The sequence below is a fragment of the Mesoplodon bidens genome (assembly GCF_964165515.1).
Source record: "Mesoplodon bidens genome assembly, chromosome: 6".
Lineage (NCBI taxonomy): Eukaryota > Metazoa > Chordata > Mammalia > Artiodactyla > Ziphiidae > Mesoplodon > Mesoplodon bidens.
Window position 1 is genome coordinate 2,396,774 of NC_138162.1, and position 26,237 is coordinate 2,423,010.

Here is a 26,237-nt window from a genome sequence, read left to right on the forward strand (position 1 = left end):
GCCCTGGGGAACAGGCCCCAGCGGTGGGTGGGCAGGCAGTCCCTGCCCCGTGGAGAACAGCTATCGTGGTGTCCGCTCCATGAGTGACGTGCCCTGTAACACCTCCACCCTGTGTGCAGTCAAGGGGGCGGGTATCCCACAGCCTTCTGTAGCATCTTTCCTTCTTTGGCCCTGTTTGCAGGGCAGCCCGGCCCCTGGGAAGCAGAGACCAGCACCCACCAGGCCCAGGGGAGGGGACCTTACTCCAGATTTCATACTCATGCAGAGACAGAGTCATTCCTTCCTAAGGAACGGAGTTCAGAGCCAAAACAGAGCCTGCTGCTGCAAGCTCTGGGCTATAGCCTTTGCCACTATTGGAGGATTTGTGGGTATGTGAAGACGATATCGGGAAACCGCGTTCTTGGTTTCTCCAGAGAGAAGAGGAGTTGGAGGAGGAAGAAGGAAGGAAGGGAGTCAGATTCCTGGAAGGAGGGGGCCACGTTCAGAGCAGAAGGCAATCCGGGAGAACTTCCTGGAGGTGGCAGCACTACTCTGCACAGAGAAGGACAGCAGCGAGCTGGGGTGCAGAGAGACGGGCACGTGAGGCTCGCGGAGCTGTGAGTCCCGATGGGCCCGTGCAGAGGCTCTGTGTTGTGTGTGGGAGAAAGCATGCAGCTGGCTGGCTGCCCTGGGAGGGTTCAAATGCAGTCGGGGTCCACTCCAGGCTAAAGGACATTGTGGGTTTGGAGCTTTGGAGACAGGGAAGCAGGCCTGTGTCCCTCACACCCCTTTCTGCAAAGTCCGTTTGCCCCAAGAATTGTGCCCTGCCATCTACCCCTCGGCAAGGCATTCATCAAGGAGTCTGCCCCCCAGCAACGTGCCCTGCTGTCTGGGGCCCCCAGAAATCCACCTGCAATCTGCCCCCACCCCCAGCAGTACACCCACTCCTTCTGGAGCAGCTGTGGCACCAGCTGGAGCCTGTGGGGAAATCGAGAGAAGACAAAAGTGGGAACAGCAGGCCACGGAGAGAATGTTTAAACACAGGGACTATTTGGGGCTCGTCTTTTATTTTTAGTTTGAAATCGGTCCACCCTCCAGTATTATATCATAGAAGCAGCTCCCTGGGCCTGCAGCAGGGAGGTCTCACTACTCACTGGTCACCCTGGAAATAACCCCTCGGCGCCTCAGTCTGCCCATCCACGGGTGGAGCAGCATGGGCCCAATCCATCAGCTCTGCGGGGACGGGCCCAGGCAGCCAGCCTGGTGGTCAGCCCAGTGCCTGGCTGGAGGCCGTCTGCAGGGAGGAGCCCCTTCCGGACACCTCTCAGAGACTATTCAGGGGGAAGGAAACCAGCCTGTCTGCTTCAATTCCCGCTGATGATGTCCATGTGTCATTAGTGCCAATTAGGAGAAGCAAGGGCAGCAAAGCGTTTGGCCTGGGGCCCGGCCTGGTGGGAGGGTCACTGGGACAATTGAATTCCCCACCAGACAAATGTGATTACCGGTGGAGCCCGGGCCCACCCCCTGTGGGGCCGAGACATAAATGGCCAGGTGGGGCGGCCAAGCTCACCCAGCCATGCAGGTCCCCAGCCCCAGCGTGCGCGAGGCGGCCTCCATGTACGGCACAGCGGTGGCCGTCTTCCTGGTCATCCTGGTGGCCGCACTGCAGGGCTCGGCACCCCCCGAGAGCCCCTTCCCCTACCGCATCCCCCTGGACCCTGAGGGGACTCTGGAGCTGTCGTGGAATGTCAGCTACGTGCAGGAGACCGTCCACTTCCAGCTCCTGGTGCGGGAGCTCAAGGCCGGCGTCCTGTTTGGGATGTCGGACCGTGGCGAGCTGGAGGACGCTGACCTGGTCGTGCTCTGGACCGACGGGGACAGTGCCTACTTTGGGGTGAGTCTTCCCTCCGCGGTGCTCCTGAACTTGCCTTTTCCTCTACACTCACCATCCTTAACCTGGCAAAGGAAGTCTCCCTTCTGCCTCTCTGGTCACATTTATTCTGAGCATCCCTTGTGTCCCAAGCTTGGGCATCTCGGGGATGCTGATGTAAGGACAAAATGGGAAATAGATGACTTCCATGGTCCTTGACTGCACACCCCAAATGACAGAGCTCCAAGGAGCACAGCCGCACACACACGAAGGACACACTCGCCACATAAACACACGTTCCCCACCGCACCTGCCCTCGGGAGGGCGGCCCCCACGTACCCACCCGCACAAACAATGCCCAGAGGTCACTTGCGGCCAAGCACGGTGGCTGGCCTGCCTGCCCACTGCCAAGGACGCGGTGCTTGTACACGTGGGTGACCTGAGCAGGTGCAGACTCCCCGGCCCCCAACCCAGGCGTGGAATGAACCGTCCGTGGAGCTAAGCCAGGACTCTGAGGGCGTGCGCCTCACTCCACGCCTCACATTCACACCCATTCTTGCCAGAAAGGGCGAAGGAGGCGGGGAGGCTTCCCTTTAAAGGAGAGAGGTTTTGGGGTCCCTCGACAAGCTGAAGGGAGGCCCTCGGGGTTGGGGGAGCCTAGCCATCTTGCCCTGAGCTGCCACCCTACAATTCTTCCACCCTGACCTCTCTGGGGACCGAACCCAACTCTCTCATGGAAACAGACGCAGGAGGGTTAAAATAGTTTTTAAGTCAGGAGGCACTTTATCTGTGAGCAGAGAGGCTCTTACTTCAATTCAGTGTGGGAATCCAGCAGGAGCACCGAGCCAGGGTCAGGATAGGGCCTTGCGTAGCTCATCTGCAGAGTGGGTACAGTAATCATTCCCCACCTTCTTGGCATGTGTGGGTTCACACGAGCTGGTCTTTCTGGAACCCAGTGGCGCTCTGTCCGACCCCTGCCACAACTCTGCAGGCAGGAAGCGGCTCTGCCCACTTCCCAGGGGAGGGTGGGTGAGCCCGACCACCAGCCGGGCGGGGTGGGCCTCCTGGGCCCCCGGACTGTCCCACCTCTCCTACACCAGGATGCTCAGTGGCTACGGGTCATGGCCAAGAAAGACCTGGGCAGTGCGGTTCTGAGCCGGTCCCAGAGGAGCCGCCAAGCCCGGGAGCAGCTTCCCCGGCTGCCAAGAGAGCAGGGGTGACTTGGTCCTCAGCACAGGCAGGATTAATTTGCACAACAAATTCCTGTGCAAACAAATGTCAGACGTGTTTTCCTCCTTTGGCAATATGTTCAACAATTACACTCTAGATTTCCAGCCGAAGGATCACAAGCTGACGTTCTGCTTCCGTTTAAAATGTGTCCTTCTGTAGTTCAGCAGTGTACCCCAGCACGAGCTTCACTGTGGTGCTTTTCTCTAGGGAAAATTTGGCCAAATCTTTTGCAGGTTTCTTTTTTGCTCAGGGAAATGAGGAAAACATGCTTTAGCCCTGAATGCAGGGTTTAAGACAATCCTAAGGCCAAGGACTGGTGGTCCCGTGTTGTTCCTGAACTGGAATAGCGGCCTGCTTGTCGGGGGCAGGGTTTCCCTCACAGCCTCCTTGCCAGGTGGACGGCTTTCCGGGCCCTGGTCTGGAGCCCCAGGGTGGCCGAGCCTTAGAGCCGGGTGCCAGGGAAACAGCTAGGGGGAGGGGAGGGGAGGGTCTGGCCAGGACCACCACCCTCGGACATCCTGGGGAAATGCAGCGGGTCCGTTTCCTCCTGGGCCTCGGTTTAACCTCTCCGGGCAAGGCTAAGACTAGGGCGAGGTGGGCAAGATGCTGTTGTGGGGGGGGCAGCGTTTCAGGCGGGCTCACTCTCAGGGGTGTGCAAGTGCGGGGTGGGCCCCCCACACCCTCTCCGAGGCTCCGTGGGCTGTTAGGGTCCCTCCCTGCACAGACCAAAGGCGGTGCTTTGTCTAAGCCTCCACATTCCCAATCATGGCACCTTCTTCGTGATACAGGCTCCTGGGTCCCATGCAGAGGTCTGGGAACCTGCATGGCTAACCAGCCCCAGTGAGTCCTGGCTGGCGTTTGAGGCCGTGTGTCAGGGGCACAGAGGAAGAGAGTGGGGTGGGAGGTCAACTCCACTGTCTCAGGCAGACACCGAGCGTGGCCGTGACGCCCACCCCGGGCAGAACCCCAGGAGCCCCAGGGCGAGGTGTGTCCAGGGGCTGCACCGCGGGCGGCCAACCCTGAACTCTGGCCCCACGGCTCGGCCCCTTGTGCTCCGAGCCCGCCCTTGCCTCTACAGGACGCCTGGAGTGACCAGAACGGGCAGATCCATCTGGACGCCCAGCAGGATTACCAGCTGCTGCGGGCACAGAGCACCCGGGAAGGCCTGTCCCTGCTGTTCAAGAGGCCCTTTGGCACCTGTGACCCCAAGGATTACCTCATCGAGGTGGGTGGCAGCCCGCTTGCCCAGGAGACCGTGGGCTGCATGGAGCCCTCTCGCATCCCAGGGCAGTATCCCTGGGCCAGCCGTGCACAGAGAGCGTGGATTCCAGAGGCGGCCGGGTGGGGACAAGGCAGGTTGGCAGAAACCAGCTCTGCCATCGGCGTCTGACCTGGCAAGCAAGCAGCTCTCGGTTGACACGTAGCTGACATGTTTCTAGATGTTGGTCTCGCCCCGAAGCTTTCAGACAGGGACCTGAGTGGTCTTCCTCCTGACTAGTTCTCTCTTCCTGGTCCAGCATCTTCAGTAGAATTCTGGAAAGAGCCCAGGAGGCTTGGTTTCCCAGACTGGCTCTGTGGCCAACGGGCTGTGAGGCTCAGGGCAGGTCCCCTCCTCCTCTGGGCCTCAGTTTACCTGTCTGTAAAAGGAGAAAAGGGAATTAGACGATCTGTAAGGCTCAACCTGCTCTGTCTAGGAATTCACAGCGGCAACAGATCTAAAAATCCTTAGGCTTCTCACGCTGCTCCAAGACCCTTAGGGAAAAACAAACCAGTTATCTCCTGAAGACAAAATCCTTTCCACTTTCCAATGCACCTTGACACCCAAAGTCTGTGTTATCTTTATGGCGTGTCAGTGACATGGGCTGGCCCAGTGCTACACGAGGAAACTGAGGCCAGACAGGGCAGGACTTGCCCAGGGACACGGCAGAGAGAGGACAGAGCTGGAGCCAGAAGAAGTGTCCTTCCAGAAGGAGGTCTGAGTCCTCACCCTCCTGGCTCACCTTCCCCATGGACAAGGGCAAGGGCAGGCAGAGGACCCTCTCCCAGAACTTTGCATGGCGTCTGGTGCCAACGTGTGCTCAGCTCAGAGCCTCCAGCGTGGGTGTGGGGAAGCCTCCTGCCTGGAGCTCTGAGACACCTGTGCAGAGAACAGCCCTGTCCCCAGTGACCCTGGGGGTGGTGGAGGGAACACATGTCCCAGGTGAGCCATCCGGCCTGGTTCACAGCGACCCAGCAATGGTTAGTTGAATGGATGCTAAGCAAATGTAGATAGAAAGCATTTAGGAAGACAACATGTATTAATGGCTGGTGCAAACCGTGGGCTCTGGGGGTGGTCGGCCTTGGATTTAATCCCAGCCAGGTCCGCACAGAGCCTCAAAGCTCCCCTCCTTCAGGGAGGTGAGAAACGGGCATGTCACCAGCCAGGCGAGGGTGGGTAGGGACCTGGCGTCTCCCCGGTTACCAGAAGCCCAACTCTGGGGGTGTGAGTGGACGAGTGCCGGGCCCTGTCTCGCCTGCAGGACGGCACCGTCCACTTGGTGTATGGGATCCTGGAGGAGCCGTTCCAGTCGCTGGAGGCCATCAATGTCTCCAGCCTGCAGACGGGGCTGCAGAGGGTGCAGCTGCTGAAGCCCAACATCTCCATCCCGGCCCTGCCCTCGGACATGCGCACCATGGAGATCCGCGCCCCAGACGTCCTGGTCCCCGGCCAGGAAACCACGTACTGGTGCTACATCGCCGAGCTCCCGGACGGCTTCCCTCGGCACCACGTCGTCATGGTTTGTGGGCCCGGTCCTCATCCCAGCTCTACCTCCCACCTGGGGCCTCAGAGGTGGCCTGTCCTGGGGCGCTGTCCATGGTCCTGCTTGGACCAGTGACCTCTGTGGTGTGGACCCCAGGCAGGGTCTGAGCTTTCTGCAGCCACAAGTGTGCTCTGACCCCCTGTCACGCTGCTCACTCCCCGCCCTCCCGGGGCTGCTGTGCCCCAGCTTCCCAGCCTGGACCAAAGGCAACTGATGTCTTGATTTTTGCATCTTCCCCTGGGACTGGAGCGGCTGTCTAGCTATTTATCTGTCCGTCAGGACACCCTCCTCCTTCATGAAATAACAACTCAACTCAGAGCTCAATTGCTCTAAACACCTTCCTGCAGATATAACAGTAACGACGGTAGCTGTTGACTGTCCCCTCTTTGCCCGGCCTGGGGAAAGAGGAGGCGGTTTACCCGCTCCATCACCGCCACACCACACACACAGTGCTGATATTATCACTCCTATTTCCGTTCGAGGACGTGCCGCCCAGAGAGGTAGTGTGAGCTCCCAAAGTCACACAGCAGGAAGCGGTGGGCCTGACTCACAGCTGCACCTGCCCCCTAGGCTCAGCCTTGCCTTGGGCAGTCTCCGTGTGTCTGTGCAGCCACTGCCACGTTCACGCGAGGGCTGCTGCCTTCCTGTCCCCCAACCCCCTTATCGGGAAATGACTCGCCTGGGTCCCCTTCCCCTTGCTCCTGAGCTCACTGTGAGCTTCTGGCAGATTCTGCCTGGTTCCAGGGTGGTGGCTCCACCCCCAAAACCCTGAGCCCCAGAAGCACCCCTGGAAATCTCCTGGCTCAACCCTCCCATTTTACAGAGGGGCAAGCAGAGGCCCACGGAAGGGAGCTGCTGGGTGAGAGCCCCACCGGTGGGGGTGAGCAGGTGGGTGGGCGGGGTCTGCTGTCCCGGGTTCAGTGGATGCTCCACTCCCACAGTACGAGCCCATCGTCACCGAGGGCAATGAGGCCCTGGTGCACCATATGGAGGTCTTCCAGTGTGCAGCCGAGTTCGAGAGCGTCCCCCACTTCAGCGGGCCCTGCGACTCCAAGATGAAGCCGGAGCGGCTCGACTACTGCCGCCACGTGCTGGCTGCCTGGGCCCTGGGCGCCAAGGTGCGTGCCCTTCCCGGCATCTCCCCAGGGGGCCCCCACTTATGCATGAGAGCCTCCAAGAAGGGAGCGCTGGAGGGAGGCTGTGAGGCCCCCAGGGCAACCCAGGCCCCGAATAACCCCGTCTCCCCACCACCTGTATGTTGTTAGAATCCCATGGCTCTTTTGAGCCACGAACGCCTTCTCCAGCCTCCGTTACTTTCCTGTAAAAATGCAAGAGCCCCACGACCTAACAGTCCTCGTGGGCATCGCTCTCATTTCCCCGATCAAGTTCCGCTGGACTTGGAGGGGTCTGTGCACAGGGTGGTCCCGGGGCTGGCCTCCCTGGGCTGTGTCCAGGGTCTTCCAGCAGCTTCCTCCACCAGCTCAGAGGAGGGGCTTGGGCGGTGGGCTCGCCTGGGGGCATGAGCTCTCCCCACTCCCTGACCCCGAGTCTAATAGGAATGTTGCATGGGCTGGTAATGAGCTGCCCGTCAGGGGGAGAGTCCTAATCTGACTGCCCCACCAACAGCACTCACTGCAGCTCAGGCCCCAGCACATGGGTGGGTATGCCCTGACCGCCCCTGGACCCCTCTCTTGACACCCCAGTCTCTCTGCCTGGACTGACCCCACCCTCCCTGCTCCCTGCAGGCCTTTTACTACCCAGAGGAAGCCGGCCTTGCTTTCGGGGGCCCTGGGTCCTCCAGATTTCTCCGCCTGGAAGTTCACTACCACAACCCGCTGATGATAAAAGGTAGGGAGCTCCGAGGTGTGCTTCCAGCATTACCGTCCTCCCCTGGGGAACCCTGGGCGCGGCCATACCCAGTTAGGAAGATAGCCGGGCTGGCGGGGCTTAGCACCGCATCCCTCTCCCCGCAGGTCTAGCCTCCTTGTCACGTGGCCCACCGCGGCCTGCGTCCCTCTTGTGTCTCTTGTTCACTGCCCATCTCCTGGGCCTGCGGTGGGTTCCCCAGGCAGAGTCTCACTGGCTGGCTCAGCCGCACAGTGGGGGCCCAGCGTCTTTACCCCTCCCCCTTCATAAACACCAGCTGCCATCAACACGACGCTGTTCCAGGTACCACCTGGGAAAGGCAGGTAGAGGTTTCTTGTGTGCCTATTTTGCCGAAGAGCAAATTAAGGCCAGGGGTAAAGGGACACCTCCAGGGCCGTGAAGCGAGTAGGAATTTAGAGCCAGGAGGTCTGGTCTGACCTGTCTCCGTGGCCTCGGTGGTGCAGCCGTGCTATGGCTGAGCCCACACCTGAACCTGGCAAGCTTGGTCTGATTCTGAAGCTGTAAGGAATCACTTAGATGTCGGGTCCATCTGAGTAAAGACAGCTCACCCCTCCTCCCACACCCTTTCCTCATTGGCACCCGACAGGGCAGAAGGCTAGCTAGCATCAGGGTGTGCCAACCAACGGGGTCACAGACAATGGAGTGAGGTCACAGGCTGGAGTGGTTCCACGTGCCATCTCCCCTGAAAATCTAACTTCTGTGAGGCTGCTCAGACCAGGAGATGCCCCCCAATCCCTGACCTCCACTCTCCAAAGGGGTGACTCTGCAGCACCCATGGGAGGTGGCTTTGCCGTCCCCAGAACAGGCTGGGCCAGGACAGGGCACCTGGCAGGATGGCAGGATGCCAGCCACTCCAGAGCCAACACGATCCCTGCCTAGATAGAACCCAGCCTCCAATGGTTTGACCATTGGGAGGCACGGCCCCAGGACTGTCCTCAGGACAAGGGGAGTGCCTGGCTCACTGGGGGGCGTTTCTGGCTATGAACATCCCCCCTGCTTCTCAAAACCTGTCACAACAGAGCAAATGCATGCCTGGAGTGTGAATGTGTCGATGGGATTTTATTTCCATGTGTTCTGGTCAGGGTGGCAAACAGGTTCTGCTCACCGGGCTCCTCTGACTGACCCTCAGCTGCAGCCCCAGATCCCTGCTGGAAAGGTAGCTGAAGGCCATACTGGGATTGATTAGCGATGTCTGCCCTGGGCGCTGGAGGGATGGCTCTTGTTTGTTTCGTGCTGTTGAATTTATACTAGGCAAGCAGAAATCCACAAGACCCACTCCTGTGAGATGCAGGATCATGTCTCATTCCCCAATTTACCACACCAGACCTTACGTCCAGAAAGGTGCAAAGGCTTTTTAGGAGGGAGACACGAGCAAAGTGCCAGAAAGTATGAAAGGAAGAGTCCACACAGCCTGGGTGGCATCATGGCGGCTGGTGACCTGGGCCTCGGGGGACCAGGAGCATTTTCACAGGGGAAGCTGACAGGTGCTTCATTCCAGATGGAGGGAGAGACTGTGCTGTTCACAGACACGGAGGTGGGAAAGGGAGACAGGCAGTCCAGCCCGGCTGCAATGTAGGGGCTGGGAAAGCGAGGTGGGGGCAGATAGCAGGGACTGCTGGATCATCCCGTGCCTGAAGGTGGAACAACCAGGGTCAGTCTTTAGGGTGATGATGCCTGTTGATAGTGTATCAGAAACTGAAAACATTTTCCTCTCTCTGTTTCACCAGCATCTTCTGCCATAGATTGCCACATAGCCCTCTTCCTCTCACTCACTCTCTCTTTTTTTATTTTTTATTTTTTTTATTTTTATTTTTTTTGCGGTAGGCGGGCCTCTCACTGTTGTGGCCTCTCCCCTTGCAGAGCACAGGCTCCGGATGCGCAGGCTCAGCAGCCATGGCTCACGGGCCTAGCCGCTCTGCGGCATGTGGGATCTTCCCAGACCGGGGCACGAACCTGTGTCCCCTGCATCGGCAGGCGGACTCTCAACCACTGCGCCACCAGGGAAGCCCACTCTCTCTTTTTTTAAATGACATTTTTCATTTGTGTAAGTGAGGGGCAGAAATAGTCTGAGAGATTAGACATCAGCTCCAGGCCAGGTCCCAGCCTGTGTCTCCCTAGCTGCGTGACCCTGGGTGGGTGACCCCTACCCCTGCCCGTGCTTCCTGACCTCCCTCAGCTGTCCTGAGGCTGGGAAAGCTCGTGCATGTAATGCTCCCAACTGGATGCGGGCACCGGGGTGTGCTCAACTAATAGCCGCTAGCAACTTCTTCCTGACTGCATAACTAATACTTTCTGCCACTTCTGGAATTATCTACAGTGCACCCAGAGAGGAGCATAAGTCAGCTTGGGCCTTAGCATGATACGGGATTTATTGCTCATTTAAAACCTGAAAGCAAATGGATTTTTGAAAACTCCTTAAGCATCAGGGAAGTCTGTCTCTTCCTGATTATCTGCTTGTATTTATGGATCTTTTGCCAAATATAAGGACGCTCCTGTCACTTTGCAAATCTGGAGAAGGGTCTCTTTTCTATAAATATCAAAATTCAACAATTATTTCACTATTTAATCCCCATCTGAATTTTAACCAATTGCATCTCCCTTTTTATTATGATCCTCTGATGTAATCAGCCCAGAGATACAGAGGCGGAGTTTGGACATTGTGGGAGGAGACTGGGGCAGGGAAGGGGGGAGGCAGCGGCGAGACGGTGTGTCCTCAGCTCCACCTTGGGGCAGCGGAGCAGGGAGACAGCCTGGGGTCCCAGCTCGGCCACGTCCCAGCCCTGCGATCTTGAGCAGGGTCTTCAGCTCAGGTTCCGGGCCTCAGTTTCCCCGTCCATAATTGCGGGAGGATGATTCTTCAGTTACACGGGCTCCCCCGCCCAGCTCCCAGCTCTCCTGCCCACTCCAAGGGGATGGGCCACATCCAGCCCCTAATCCTCCCCCAGGGGACCAGCCCCAAAACGCTCAGGGCCTCGCTGACCGACTCCTGGCAGGGAAAGGGATACTCGAGACCTGTGGGTGCCGGCATCCCCAGACCTCCGTCCGTCAGCTTCGTATGACCACTGGGAGGCTGCCTAGGGAGCCGTGTACTCTCCAATTTGTCGACTACAAGAAGACCTGGCAGGTGTGGCTGGAACATGATGGGCAGAAGCACCAAATTCTTCTTTGGAAGAGGTCCTTGACTTCGAGCCCAGAGAGGGACAGCAACTTGCCTGAGAGCACACAGCACACTGTTGAGCTGATGGGACCCAGGATGGTGTGTGAGCCGGGGGGCTGCACCCTTAGTGCTGACCCTGCTCCAGGGGTCCACGCTCCTCCTTAGGTTTCTCCTGCGATGTCCTCCCAGCCTACGCAGCCCCTGGGTCAACCCTGCAGGACAGGAATCAAAGGAGGAAGGAGGATGGCCACTGAGCCTGCACGTCCAGAGCCTGCGCTCCGCAGCGGGAGAGGCCACAACAGTGAGAGGCCTGCGTACCGCCAAAAAAAAAAGAAAAGAAAAAAAAGGAGGAAGGAGGGAGAGAGGCCACAAGAAGGATGTGCCTTAAACGCTTCTTGCTGGCTTCACCACACAGACTCACGCTCACCTGCCCGACGGGGCCAAGGCTCCTCTGTGAGGGTGGCCATGCCCTGCTCTCCGCCCAAACCTCACCGACAGGTCGTCCTGCTGGTCAGTTCCAGCTCAGAGCCCTTTGAACCAGCAGGAAGAACATCAAAGCCCTTCCCAAGCCCTCTGAGGTGTTGGCGAGCTTCCTAAACCCACTGCAGGCATCTCGCCCGACCCGGTTCAACAGCACGGTTTTCGGTTTTCTTTCGTTGCCTTAATCAAGTCTTTCCAAAGCATTCACCTCGTTTTCACAGAAACAATGGCTCTTGCTTTGCACGTGGGAATGGCACAGGTGAATTGGTCCTTGTGGTAACCATGGCGTCCGCCTGGGGTAAACAGGTGTGGGAACAAATGCAGGTGGGAGCAGGTGTGTGACTGGCGCCTCCTGGTTGAGGGTGGCTAGGGGCGTCCGTGTGCCAGGCGGGGGTCGGGGCGAGGGGCTCCGCTCACCTCCGTCCCTCGTCCTCCCAGGCCGGCGCGACTCCTCGGGCATCCGCCTGTACTACACAGCCACGCTGCGGCGCTTCGATGCGGGCATCATGGAGCTGGGCCTGGTGTACACGCCCGTGATGGCCATCCCCCCGCAGGAGACGGCCTTCGTCCTCACCGGCTACTGCACGGACAAGTGCACCCAGCTGGTGAGTGGGCCGGACATGGGGCTGGGCCTGGCACCGCCCTGCTTCCCCGGCTGAGGCCCCGAGGGTGGGGGCCGAGGTCGGTGGCTTGTGGCTTTGCTTTCCCCACCCTGCAGCTCCACCAGCGCCACCCCCCCCACCTCCTCTGGATGCCAAGGGGCCTTCCCGCCGGCCGGCGTGCGTGTGCACCTTCCTCTCAGTAATAACCGGCTCCCATTTAGTCCAAACCTGAGCCAGTGTTTAAAATACATGTTCATCCTGTGAATGAGATAGACACGCGTTCACCATGAGAAATGCAGGCAGTGCAGCTAACACCCCTTGGTCCCAGCAGCCTTTCCTCCTCCCCGAGATAGCCAGCTGCTGGATCTCTTGTGCCCCTCCGGACTTTTCCCCTACCTGTTTCTACAAGCCCTTACACGCGGCATGTTTAAAAACACACTGAATAGTGAACATCTGTCCGTGACTTGCCCTTTAACCGACGCAAAGCACGGATTCAGTGGGGACTTCACTGGCGCTGGACCAGGTGAGGCCAGCAAAGTGCCTGGGGCGCAGGACACAGGGGAGCACTGGTCCCCAGGGCCACCGTGCGAGGGCAGGTGTGGCACAGGTAATGCTTAGACTCGGGAGCAGATGGAGGGACCGAGCTCCGGGAGGAGCGGAAGTGACTCCCCCAGTTCTGGGCCCTCCGTTCTCCCCGGCCTCCCCCAGTCCCTGCCTGTGCTGAACTGTCCCCCGTCACCAGTATCCAGGCTGCTGTCAACTTTCCACTGACAGGAAGAAGCCCTCAGGGAAATTCTGTGCCCACGGGAAATGTCTATCAGGTGTATTCTAGAGGTGGAATTGCCACGCACAGGGATGTGAGCTTTAATTTGAATAAATCTGGCAAAACGCCCCCCAGAAAGCCCATTCTGGGGCTTCTTCCCCCCACAGTACCAGAGGGTGCCTGGTGCCCCAGACTTACTGACCCACCATATTATCAATGCTTAAAATATTTTCTCAATCACTTGGGAGAAAAGCATCACTGTTGTTCAATTTGAATTTCCCCATTTGTAGAAGGTGAGGATGTTTGCACCTGTTTCTTGGCCATTTGCCCTTCCTTTCTGCGAATACCTGTTCATAACGTTGACCAGTGTTTCTAGTGGGTTGTCTGTCTTACTATTGGTAGAAACCGATAGTAAAAGGAACCAAAAGTTCTTTTTATGTGGTGGGTGTTACGGCATGGTCTGTTGGGAATGCTGCAAACACTCTCTCCCATGTGGTACCTTTGCTTTTCACGGTGACCTGCAAGGTGAGTGTTAGCGTCCCCACTTCACAGATGAGGAGACTGAGGCTTGCCGGGGCCACAGTGCCTCCAGTTGCAGAGTGAGAAGTCAAACGTGGGTCTCTGACGTCACACAGCAGCCTGCTCTGTGATGCGGTTTAGATGCGGATTTGTCTTCCCAGTGAATTGATTCCCTGGGATTTGTTCTTCCCGGGAGCTCCCTGAGCCTCCAAGTCTTAGGCGAGCAAAGGGCCCTCGAGCTGAACAGACAGAGCTGTCAGACTGCCCTGGCCTCATCTGCATCCACGGTGGGTCAGCTCTTACCTGAGACCCGGGGTGACAAACCGTAACCACACCAGCATCTGACACTTCCCCGTGTCCCCAGAACGTGGTGACACCTTGCCGTGTGAAAGTCTCTGTGGCCTGAGCCTGGAGCTGGGGCTGCAGACTTACCGGCAAAGAGGGGCCCCAGGCCAAGTGACTGACCTTTGCCAGGGGTAGACGGGTCGTGTTGACCCGCTGACCTTGAGAATGCCTCTCACCAGCCTGGGAACGCAGACCTGCCTTCTCTCACCAGAGTCTCTAAATACTTTACAGCACAAAATAAAAATAACTCCGTTTTCTTGTCCCCCTTTAAATGGTACATTCTTTGTGAAAATCGCATTTCTGTGGACCCTCATGGAAGGGCCTCCGGCAGAGTGGGGGTCTCATCTCCATTAGCAGACCTCCGAGGGGCGTAATTTCTGCAGTCGGAAGTCTGGCCTGGTCTAGGTATCCTCACCGAAGACAAGCCAAGAAGAAGTACAGTGTTTTGGACCATAGGCCCCAGGACAGCAATCCCCCTGCACCTGTTACACAGCCACGACTCTGGGCCAGTGGTCGGCCTCTGGGGACCAGACGAGAGAAACCCAGGGCCCCATTGGTCAGCAGGTGCTCCCAGGCCTGGCCCCAATTGTCACAAATGTGGCCACAAGGTTTCCCAGTCCTCAGATCATTGCGAGGGGGCCAGAAGGTATCCATAATGACGAGGGCAGGGGACGGTAGCTGGAGGAGAACAAGAGAGAAGCACAAACGTGAAGTCGGGTGACCTGCAGAGGTGCAGCAGCAGCCTGGGGTCACTCAGTGACGGGGGCCGAGGGCACCAGGACCTCCCTGAGCAGCCGATGGGGTGGACGGACACGGCGGTGTGTGGTCAGGGAGATGGCCACGTCGAGGAGAAAAAGCTTGATGTGTGTAATTCATTTTAGGAAAGGTTCTATCTAAATCAAGTGAATATTAACGCAGGGGAAACATCTGGAAAATTGCCGTCTGCCCTGGTGGTGATGTGAGGGCTGGCCTGTTTCCTCCGTGCTGCCCGCCTGCACCACGGCTGTAGTACCAGGTGACGGTGACAGCAGGGAACAGCTGCCTGGCTGTCATGCGGATGAAGGGAGGTCATGCCGAGGGCAGCTGGGGACCTGCCAGTGCTGGAGGCTGGCAGAGGCTGGACAGGACGGCCTGGCACTGCTGTCCCACGTCATCCGCCGGATGTGAGGACCCTAGAGTCTGTGGAATAAAGGCAGAATGAACCAACCAGCCTTCGGGGGCTCAAGAGAGGACCCAAAGGGAAGCCATCGGCAGCCGGACGAGCCTCGGGCTTCTCTCCAGTTGCAGCGCGCGGGCTTAGTTGCTCCACGGCATGTGGGATCTTAGTCCCCCAACCAGAGATCCAACCTGCGTCCCCTGCCTTGGAAGGCGGATTCTGAACCACTGGACCACCAGGGACGTCCCTCTACTGAGTTTTCTGAAGGGGGTTTCACCGATCCGGGAGAAGGAAGGGTCTGGGCGATGCAAACGGTCCCGGGAAGTAAACTCACATGGCCGTTCCGCGGCCCTGGGGGTGCAGACAGCCACGTGGCCAGGCCCTGACCACCCCCATCCCCGCAGGCTCTACCTCCTTCCGGAATCCACATCTTCGCCTCTCAACTCCACACGCACCTGACGGGCAGGAAGGTGGTCACGGTGCTGGCCCGGGACGGCCGCGAGAAGGAGGTTGTGAACAGGGACGACCACTACAGCCCGCACTTCCAGGTAGGGACCGCCACCCCGCACCCCTTCCCCGCCCGGCCCCGCCCTGCTGGCCCGCACAGGGCATGGCTGTGGGCTGTCCGACCCTCCCTCTCCCAACGGCCATAGAAACGTCCCCATTCCGGGGCTCCCTCTCCTGGACCAGGCCCAGACACCCGAGGAGCACACACAGCCAGCCGGTTCCTCTTGCGGATTTCATCTGGGGGAGGGACTCCGGTGGGGGATTCTGGTGTGTGGCCGACTGCGGGATCTGGGGGACCCTGGCAGCTTGATGGTAACATCCATCTTAGATGACCACCTTCTTGTCATCCGTTCCTGGCCAGAGGCCAAACTTAGCCAGTCCTGGCTTCCCACAGAGGGGTCGGGGGGCTGTGTCTGCAGTACTCTGAAGTCCCCCCTCCCCCCTCTCTTCCCCTCCCCTTCCCCTCCCCTCCCCCCCACTCTGCCCACCCCAGGAGATCCGCATGTTGAAGAAAGTCGTGTCTGTCCACCCGGTGAGTGCCCGGTTAGGGACGGGGGGCCAGGAGGGCCAGGAGTGCCGTCCCCAGAGGGGAGGGACAGGAAGCAATGGGGGAGGGCAGAGGCCATGGAAGGCCTTCCAGAGCCAGGTCCATGCAGGGCAGGGGCTGGGGCTGCCCCACCGTGAGACTCACCGGGGCTGCACGGAGGGGCCGCTGAGGGGCCGGGACCAGACGGCACTTGGGGTGACAAGCATCCTCCTGCCTGATCAGCTGACCGCAGACCCGAGAGCTTTAGGGAGAGATGAGGGCATGGGGGTCACGGTGGGTCCATCCAGCCCCAGGCAACCACCGGCCGGCTCTGGCCCATGTAGGAAGGGGCCACAGAGGCAGGACGAGTAATCACCCCCTGGGGACACTCAGAGAGTGACCCTCATGTGTGGGGACCCAGGGCCCACTGCTGGGTTCCTCAGTAGTGGATTGACTACCGCAGTCGGGCACCAGGTGGGACGGGCCCAGTGCACCTGATACCCGACGCGGGCAGATGCTGATGGGCCTCTGTCGGCTTGGTTCTCAGGGAGACGTGCTCATCACTTCCTGCACATACAACACGGGAGACCGGAAGCTGGCCACGGTGGTAAGTCACCTGACTTCTTGCCACCTGCTGCAGAGCACGTGGACAAGTCTTATCGCCTCTAGACCAGAGGGCAGGGCTGCCCCTCCTTCATTCATTCAATCAACCAGTGGCTCTCAGGGTGTGGTCCCTGGAGCAGCAATATCAGCACCCCCTGGGACCTTGGTAAAAAAAAAACCGATGGTAAACCCATTGGTTCCTCCCCAGACCTATCGAGCTGGAGCTGGAATTTGGGTGGTGACACCGGCGACCCGTGGTTTAACAAGCTCTCTGGGTTATTTTGATGGCTGCCCTAGGTAGAGCGCCACGGCAATAAATATCAGCACTAGAGCTGGTGCTGGGGAGCGGCCACAGGCGTGAGGTTGCTCCCTGTCCCCAAGGAGACAGGCCTGCCACCAGCGACAAGCAGAGTTGGGATAAAACTAAAGACGCGGTGGAAGTGCTGGGAGCAGGGCCAAGAGAGGCGATTGTCAGACAGAGACCAAGGAGGGGGAGAGGCGGGGGGGAGGGCCAGGCAGAGGGGAGGTGGGCAGGCAGGCAGAGGACAAAGGTCATTCTCACACCTTTGGTAACAAACCTGCAGCTGCTTTTCTAACAAACTGTTAATCAGCAAAAATAAAGGGGCTACAGGAACATTCATTGTTACGCTGTCCCCTTTTGGGCTTCATGCTAAGATAATCCTGTGTAAATGTACAGTTGACTCTGCTCTGGAGGGATAGGACAGGGGTTCATCTGGGCTGGACTGTGGGCAGCCCAGGAGGAGGATCTGTCCAGGGCGAGACTGTCCTCAAGGCTAGGTGTGCAGGCAGCGCCAACAGATAGGTGGTCACATGACGAATGGAACAGATGGGGCACCTCTGAGAACAAAGGGCGACCCTGTTAACAATTATGCCGGGTCAACAGGCACAGACCAAGACCGCCCGAGCGCGCTGAGCACTTGCTGACAGAGTCTCTGCCTGTCTCGATAGTCAGCATCGGTCCCAGGAATCATCCCGGGAATCACGAGGTTCCGAGTGGACCAGACCTGGTGTTGCATCCCAGCCTGCGCTGTCCCCTCCCCTACCCAGGAACTCTGGTCTGCACCCGGTACTGCTCTGTCTTTTCATTCAGCTGACATTTACGGAACGTCTACGCTCTGTCCCATTTAGTTTCCTTTAAAATAGCTTTATTGAGAGATAATTCACACACTGTACAATTCACCCACTTCAAGTGTGCAATTCAATGACATTTAGAATACTCGCTACGTGCAAGCGTCACCGCAGTCAATTTTAGAACATTTCCTGCCCCCAAAAGAAACCCCAAATCCTTCAGCCCCATACCCTCAGCCCCGAGCAATAACGGATCTACTTTCTGTCTCTGTGGATTTACCAATTCTGGACCTTCAGATCAACGGAATGATATAATCTGTGCCCTTTTGTGACGGGCTTTTTTCACTCAGCGTCATCTTTTCAAGGTTCATCCAAGCTGTAGTGTGAATCGGTGCTTCATTCCTCTTTCTGGCTGAATAACACTCCATCGTGTGGATGGACCACAGTTGTTTGCCATTCACGCGTGGATGGACACTGGGGTGTTTCCACCTCTTCTTTAGGGTTCACACCAGTTTCCAAGGTAGGAATCCTTGTCTCTGTTTTCATGGGTGAGAAACTGAGGCTCAGAGAGGGAAGATACTTGCTGAAAGTCACACACCTGACAACTAGGGCTGAACAGGCATTTAGCCCCGGGCTGTGTGCCTGCAAATTTCCTGCCACGTGACCCCTCCCTCCATCTGGACTTAAGGTGACAACTGCTCTGGGTCGGGGGGGGCCAGGAGAGCTTTGCAGGCACGCAGCCCTGCCCTAAACCCCAGCACCTTCTTCTTTTTTTTTTTTTTTTTTTTTTTTTTGCGGAACGCAGGCCTCTCACTGCTGCGGCCTCTCCCGTTGCGGAGCACAGGCTCCGGACGCGCAGGCCCAGCGGCCACGGCTCACGGGCCCAGCCGCTCCGCAGCATGTGGGATCTTCCCGGACCGGGACACGAACCCGCGTCCCCCGCATCGGCAGGCGGACTCTCAACCACTGCGCCACCAGGGAAGCCCGCCAGCACCTTCTTTATGAGACTGCAAGGGGGGGCTCAGCACGTAACAACAGCCGCTAACGTGGAGCGCCTCCTAACCCTAACCCTTCTCCACGCGGAGGACTTGCTATAATGACTCAGCCTGTCTGTGCGTAGGAACGCTTGAAGCTTGGCCAGGACCCTCTGAGGCAGCTGTCCCAGGAAACAGTGAGATGGAGCAACTGGGGGCACCCAGCTGGCAGGGAGCAGGGCTGGTCCAGGCGCCAACAGTGCACGTGCTGCCTCTCGGTAGGGAGTTTATGAGCTGAACAACGCCCCAGGCAGGACTGCAGCATCTCCTACTCTGTGGGCGAGGCCACTGGGGCTGAGGATGAGAGATGTCAGGCACCTGCTTGGCATCCAGCCAGTGAACGGTGAAGGGGAGCCCCCCAGGCCAAGCCCTGCTCCCTGCCCCACCCGACCTCATCCAGGAGAAAGGTGTCACGGCCGGGGATGTTCTGGCTACAGGAGTGCTCCTGACGGCCTCAGGCCACCGCCCCACGTCCTCCTCGGGGAGGTGGCCACGTCACCAGGAGGGATGACAGCGGAAGGCAGCAGGGCCTTCCCACACTCTGACAGCCCCGGGCCTGAAATGTGCCTTCCATCCCAGGGTGGAGACAAAGGGAGGGCTTCCTGAGCGGAGCCCGCAGAGGGTCGGGACTCTCTCTTTTGATGTCTGAGACAAGCAGTAGGAGGCACAGGAATCTGTGGAATTCCAGGAGGGAGGCTATCTCCGTGATCTGAGGCCAGGACAGGACAGGGTGAGGAAAGGAAATGGGGGGTCAGAACCAGGGAACAATACAGGTGAAAACCCTCCCCAGAGGTGCCGCTCAGGAGCGGGGCAGCGGCTCCTGGGGAATTTCCTTTTTAAACAGTCATCCTTGAGCAGAGCTGCCCCGGCTCCTTGTCCATTGCTTGGCGTGAGCCCTCAGCTGGGCTTTTTACCGCGCTTTTGTTCTGCCATAAAGAAGCAGATGCCTTTCTTCCCTCAAACTTTCCCACCAGCCAAATAAAACCCCCCAGGCCCACTCCAGGGTTCACAAAGTGCTGGGAGCCCGGGCAAAAGGCGAAGGTGGGCGGGGCCATGCACCCAAACCTGCCCCTGCCCTGCTGGGGTCTGAGCCGCTGCCAGGCGGACCTCCGCTCCCTGCAGCCTGGCCCTTCTGCTGCCGGATTCCTCCTCTTCCTGGGTCTGGGCTCCATGTCCAGCGGCTCTGAGACCGGGGACCTGGCCAGGGGCTTAAAGCTGGTGGCACTCTGCTCCCTCCCAGGATGACAAAGCCACAGGTTTCCCTGGGTGGCTTGTGACAGCCTCTAGTCACCGGCTCCTCTTCTGGAGCCCCTGCTCCTCCCAGAGCTGAGTTCTGGAAATGACGGGTGGCCACGTGGTGTCTTCTGTGAGGGGAGGCCTCCCCTGCTGTCCCCAGTCCCCAGGCTCACACCGCAGACTGAGGGGACAGCTCCCCAGCCAAGGTTGGGAGCCTGCATCCACTCAGGCCTTGCCCTTTACCCTCCCTGGGACTCAGTTTCTGCATCCATAAAATGGGTACACTAATACCCCTCTCGGGTGCCTCTGTTGTAGTTTGATTCCTAACAACACTTACCACCAACTGAGACGAACGTACTGGCTGACGTGTTTGCTATTGGTCTCTCCTGCAAAGGCTGGGAATTCCAAGAGGGCAGGGACTTTGCTTGCTCAGAACATGGTCTGGCACCGCGTGATGAGGGAACGAATGAATGCACGAATGCAGTGAATATATGAGATGTTGAGCGGCAGCGTCCAGGAGTAAAGCGCCAGTGCTGACGGGCGTCATCTCCGTCCCGCAGGGGGGCTTTGGGATCCTGGAAGAGATGTGTGTCAACTATGTGCACTACTACCCCCTGACACAGCTGGAGCTCTGCAAGAGTGCCGTGGACCCTGGCTTCCTGCAGAAGTATTTCCACCTTGTGAACAGGTGATGGCTCCAGGGGAGCACGTCTGCTGTGTCTTCCATCCCTGGTCATGGCAGGGGAACCCCAACCCAGAAACCCCCAGGCCCTGTTAGGCAGCTGGGCGAAAGTGAGGAATCCAGGAGCAGGGGGAGCACAAATGTGGCAACCATGTCTCCACTCCCCGTTGAGGTGTCTGTGGCAGGCATCACTAATCGATCCCCGCACTTGTTTCCTATTGAGTCTGGACTTGGCCTGAGAAGCCCCCTCCACCCAGCTCTGGAGCAGCCATTCCCAACTGATGCAAGCTGGCGGAAGAGATGAACCTATTAGCCATCGCCAGCAGGGAGTCAGGGCCAAGGCAGTATGTTAGGAGGCTGGTGGCCTGACGGCTACTCTGGGGACCCCACCCATCTACAGGGAGGCGTCACTTGCCCTGCTGGGCTCCCCTCCCCTCTGCCATACCCCACTCTGGGCTGTTTCTTCCCCCAACAAGGTTCAACAGCGAGGAAGTCTGCACCTGCCCTCAAGCCTCTGTCCCTGAGCAGTTTGCCTCTGTGCCCTGGAACTCCTTCAACCGCCAAGTGCTCAAGGCTCTGTACAGCTTTGCCCCCATCTCCATGCACTGCAACAAGTCCTCGGCTGTCCGCTTCCAGGTATGCCTGCCCTGTGTGTGTGTGTGTGTGTGTGTGTGTGTGTGTGTGTATCAGGGGCACGCCAGCCACCGCCCTTGGAAACACCGTCGCCCCTTCCCAACCCCCAGTGGCAAGTTCTGCGGCTGCCCACCCCTTTGTGCCCCAGGCCCCTCAGAGGGTCCCGGCATGGGTGACAGGGCTCCCCCCCAAGGAGCTGGCAAGACGCACTCACACAAAACAGTTGAGAAATCTGGTGGTGACAGACGGGCCCAGACAGACAGCTGACGGTCTGCAGAGGGAGAAACCGACAGCCACCCCGGAAGGGCGCTACCCGCTCTCTGATGTCGTCACGTCACGGGACTCATCTTGGGGGTAGGAGCAGGCCGCCAGCAAACTCCCCCAGAGCCTAAACATAAAGTGCTTCGGGAGGGGCAGGTGAGAGACCAAACAGTCTGAAACTGCAGGCTGGTTTCTCTCCTTATCTGAGACCCACTGGGATTCAAAGGCATCTCATTTATTCCCCGGGCCAGCCGCCTGTCTGAGGCCAGGGCTGGTGCTGCGTGAGGCGTGGAAGGCTCTGCAGCCTGCAAATCTGGAAGGCAGGTTTTCTGGAGGCATTTGGGAGCTGGATTAATCGCTAAATCAAACATTCCAAGCACCAAGGGCGGGGCTCATAATGGCGCGTCAGAGAGTCGTTTGGGGCAGACGTCTGATGCGGTTAAAATGTGCCCTTTGATGCAGCCTTGTCATGGGGCGGGGGGATCGCTAAAAAATCAGCCTGTGCCCAGGGCTTCTGATTGCTTCTCTGAATGAAGTGAGGGGTGGCCGAGGAGGCAGATGGGGGGCTAGGATGGCTTCCAGGTGAGGACCCCCAAGTAACAATGGGGGGTTGGTTTGGGACGAGGTGAGTTTAAGGGCAAGAGGTCATTGGGAAAAGTGCCTGGGGTGGTGGCCTCCGCTTCACCCCTCCAGCCTCAGTTTACCTCCTGGTCCCTTCCTTGCAGGGTGAGTGGAATCTGCAGCCCCTTCCCGAGATCATCTCCAAGCTGGAAGAGCCCACCCGCCACTGCCCAACCAGCCGGGGTCAGAGCCCCGCCAGCCCCACCATGGTCAACATCGGCGGGGGCAAAGGTTGAGCGGGTGTGGTCTCCTTGCTCCCCCCTCCACGCCATCCCTGTGGGCTCACGCCAGCTCTGCACACCCCCCTACTCTACGAAGACCCCCATGGAGCAGCTCTGTGTGCCCAGGATGAGGGGCTGGACCAAGCCACTGCCTGAGACTAGGGTCCATTCCAGCATTCTCCCCCGGGGGAGCCCCTGCATGGCTGAGAGGGTCCCGTGACAGCTCCCTGTTGATCCACCGAGGACTGGGTGGACCGAGACCCTTGCGCACCCTTTTGACACAGCGTAAGGATAACCTCCCTCAGAGGTCTAGAGTCCAGTGCCCCGAAAGCCCTGCCATCTCGCTGGGAGGGGCCAGCCTCCTGGGACACGAGCCATGCCTGGCCACATCACCCAAGCTGGCCCCACATCCCCAGCCCCGGCTGATGGCGATCTGCGTGGGCACGTGACGGGTGAGAGCGCTGCTTCAACGTGTCCCTGCAGACTGGCTCACGTGTCGCAGTGGGCGTCTTCCCAGCTGACAGAGACAGGACAAGCCATTTAGCTAGTTAGAGACTTGCCTGGGGAAACTGCTCCATTGCAGGGTAAATAGATATTTTCGCCCACCTAAAGGGAAACCCTAACAGCACCTCTCACCACCACCAAAAGATGCAATAGCAAAGATCCAGGCAAGGATCTGGGCGCCGGCTCCTTGGGAAACGGAATTAATAGCCCGGGTCGCTTCTCTCTGAGGTGGAACAGGCAGCTGATGGAGCAAGCGGGCCCTGGAATCAGACCTGTGTTAGAAGTCCAGCCCCACCTCCCTGACCCTCGGTCTCCTCATCTGTAAAATGGGGCCAGTGCCGTGCGGGTTACTGAGACAATAAAACTCATGCACAGGGCGGCACCCAGCGATGGCTAATACAGGGTGGTGCTGCCTGGCCAGGCACCCTGTCCTGGGCGGAGCAGAACATGCCTCATGCCTCCTGGGTCAGTCTTCACGTTCCTCCCTCTTAGCTGCCTCTGTTGAAGGCCAAGTTCAGTTCTTGGGTGGTTTCTGCCAGGAGTGACAGATTCAACTCTGTCCAGCCAGTTCAGCAAAACGCTGTACAGCCTCTAGGGGAGAGAGAGGGTGATGGATGGGCCTCCGAGTCCCCCGCCAGCCCCGCCTTACACCCCAACAGCCGTCCGCTAAGCGCTGCCTCTCCTGCCAGCCACTTCATTACAGATGGGACGAACGGGCCCAGGCACCCTGCACGGCGTCGTATAAATCATGGCTTCCTGCGCCGTAAGTCACAGGCCGTGATGGCTATGAAACACCAGGCCTGACAGGCTGCAGGGCAGCCAGCCCTCTGTCATCCTTAGAGCCCCGGACGACAGCGGGGAGAGAGGCCCTTCCCCTCAGGGCGCAGCCCTTGGGAGGGCAGCTGGAGCTCACCCAGCCTCTGGCCCTGGTCTTCTGGCCCAAAAAGACCCCTTACCTCTGATCATGCCCACCTGCCAGCCCAGACAGGGGTCCTAGTCAGCCCAGAGCTGTGGGACAGGGTTCGAGGTTGACCCCCAGGCCTCACACCCACCAAGCCCCTCCTGGCCGCCATTGCTTTGTTCCCCAAACACACGGGACACACTTGTGGCACCCCAGCCTCCCCAAGGAGGGAGCTGAGGTTCACAGAGAAGCCCCTCCTCACCCGGGGCCCCTGGAGGATTAGTGGAGATCAGGAGTCACACCCAGTTCCAGAACCTTCCACCACCCTCACTGACACCCTCTCCCCTTCACTCACTGTCGCTCTCAGGCTGCTCACTCTTTCCTCCTGGGCAGCCTGCGGTTCTCCCCCATCCCGCCCAGATTATCGCACCTGTGTCACTGATAAGAGTACGTACCCTGGTTCTGTGCTAACCCTCCCACGAACCCACAACGGACTGTTTCTGCTCCCACGGACAAATGGGGAAACTCAGAGATCTAAAGCTAGGTGCTGAGGTCACCCAGAGTGAGCACAGGGCCAGCAAGTGACCCCGGCCCTGTGTGACTACAAAGCCTGGGCTCGCAACCTCCATTTCCTTGCTTAGGACCCAGGCACTGTCCCTGGGCCTCGTGGGGACTAAGCAAAGACAGCTGGGGCAAATGTTTACTACCTGAAAAGAGCCGGTCAGGGCAAGGCACTACCTTGGCTAGGTCCCTCTGAGCGCTGTCCAGGATCGCCCATCTTCTGAAGGATTGGGGCCGTGGAACGAGGGCGGTGAGGGTCCAGCAGCCTGGGTTCCCATCCCTCCTTCTGCTGTGTGGCCCTGACCAAGTTACTTTCCTTCTCTGGGCCTCCATCTTCCCATCTGCCCATGGAGAAGGTTCCCCAGCCTCCTGGGGGCAAGAGCTGCTCGGGTGACATGCCCAGAGTCCCAGGCTGAGGTGTGCCCACGCATGCTCAGTGTTGAGAAGGCCTGGGGATGGGTGGTGGGGGCCATTCCCAGGCTGCAGGCTCCAATGAGAGCAGGTGTGCCTGCCTGAGCCAGTCCCAATATACTCCAGGGCTATATTGCCCGGTGGCCATTAGGCTCATGTGGCTGTTTAAGCTTAATTTTAAATGAATTAAAATGATATGAGATAAAACATTTGGGTTCTCAGTCACACTGGCCACATTTCAAACACTCAGTAGCCACGTGTGGCCATGGCTACTGTATGCGCAGCCCAGGTATAGAGCATTTCCACCAAAGTGGAAAGTTCCACTGGGCTGCGCTGCACCATGGCCGGGTCCCAGACAGCACCAGCTTAGCTGAGCTGCCTGGGGTGGGAGCCACGTGCATCCTCACATCCCAGCCTCCCTCTTGATGGGCCCAGTGGCCTGGCTCTGGACAGAGCAGCTGGACCACCGCAGGGGTGCAGGAATTGTCCACGGAGGCATTTTGGGCAGGACCAGTCTCCCAGGCTAAGGGTGGTCCCTCCTGCTTCGGAAGGTCCAGCCCCTTAGCCCCAGTGCAAAGCATCAGCAGCTTCCTCCATTATGACCATCACAAGCCTCCAAAAGCCCAGTGGGGACAGGCTCAGGACGGAGATGCTTCGAGTCCCCCAGCCGTCAAAGGCTCTCTCAGTCCCCGGCCCCCAGCCACCCATCCTGTGGTGCAGATGGAGAAACAGAGCCCAGGGGCGCCTACTCTTCTCTGCTCCATTGCAGCGAAAAACAAAGCTTCTCATTATTGCAAAGAACCCCCGTTTCGTCCCCCTCCGACCCTTCCAAAATGCCCTGAAAACCACGCAGGGTCTCCCGGGGACACGCACAGCTCTATTTTCTCCCGTCTGTGTAGTCCCCCCACCCTCACCCACCCTCAAGCATACACTCCACATTTCCCTGCATTTTCAAGAGGTTCTTGGATGGAAGGCAGCCCACTGTGTCCCATGAATCCCAGGCCAGAAACTTCTGTGTTTGTGGCAGATTCCTAATAAGGACTTGGGGAGCCTTCAGCGGAAGATTCTAGACTAGATCCCAGGAAGCCCTCCCCCTGTGCTGACATCAGGGCCCAGGAGGCCTTTGCCTCTGTGTGGGGACCCTCGTCCTCTGTGCCCTCCCCGGTCAGAAACCGAAGCTTTGCCCTGGGCTTCCATCCTGTCCCCTCCTCCTCTGGAGGTGAGAGGAGGGGTGGGGGGAGGGCAGGAGGGGGGAGGCGAGAGGAGACTGTTATTTAGGGTCCACGGAGGCAGTTGCTAGGAGATGCCTGGAGAGCTCACGGGAGAGGGGAGGGGCGGCCCAGGCGGAGCCCCGTGTGGGCGGCCGAGGGGCAGTCACCCCCAGGCCCGGCCTGGCCCACAGACCCCTAGGTCCAGCGTTTCGGGGGTTAGCGTGTTTGCAGCGGGGGCCTCGGGCGATGAGCCTTTAAACTGGGGAGACCGAAGAATAAAGCTGAGAGGGAACAAAGGCAAAAAACAGAACCGGCTCATGCTGGGGGTGCTCTGAGGCCTTCCAGCACTGCCACGGGCCCCTGAGCCCCTGGAGGGGCTGTCAGGTGAGGAAAACCGGCAGGCCGCCTGAAAGGCCGCCTGGCACCCCTGGCGACTGCACCCAGCCC

The 26,237-nt window shown here is 58.9% G+C and overlaps 1 protein-coding gene across 1 annotated transcript; it reads left to right on the forward strand.

Annotated features, from left to right (window-relative positions):
- Window positions 1-1,555: 1,555 nt before the first annotated feature.
- DBH (dopamine beta-hydroxylase) lies at window positions 1,556-23,076 on the forward strand (the record flags this gene model as incomplete). Its single annotated transcript, XM_081237245.1, has 12 exons — window positions 1,556-1,873; window positions 4,158-4,304; window positions 5,599-5,856; window positions 6,822-6,998; window positions 7,626-7,728; window positions 11,843-12,009; window positions 15,194-15,337; window positions 15,790-15,828; window positions 16,370-16,429; window positions 20,345-20,472; window positions 20,943-21,102; window positions 22,086-23,076. 12 exons carry the CDS (start codon window positions 1,556-1,558, stop codon window positions 22,215-22,217), a joined length of 1,833 nt encoding a protein of 610 aa, XP_081093371.1. The 3' UTR covers window positions 22,218-23,076.
- Between the last annotated feature and the right edge of the window lie 3,161 nt (window positions 23,077-26,237).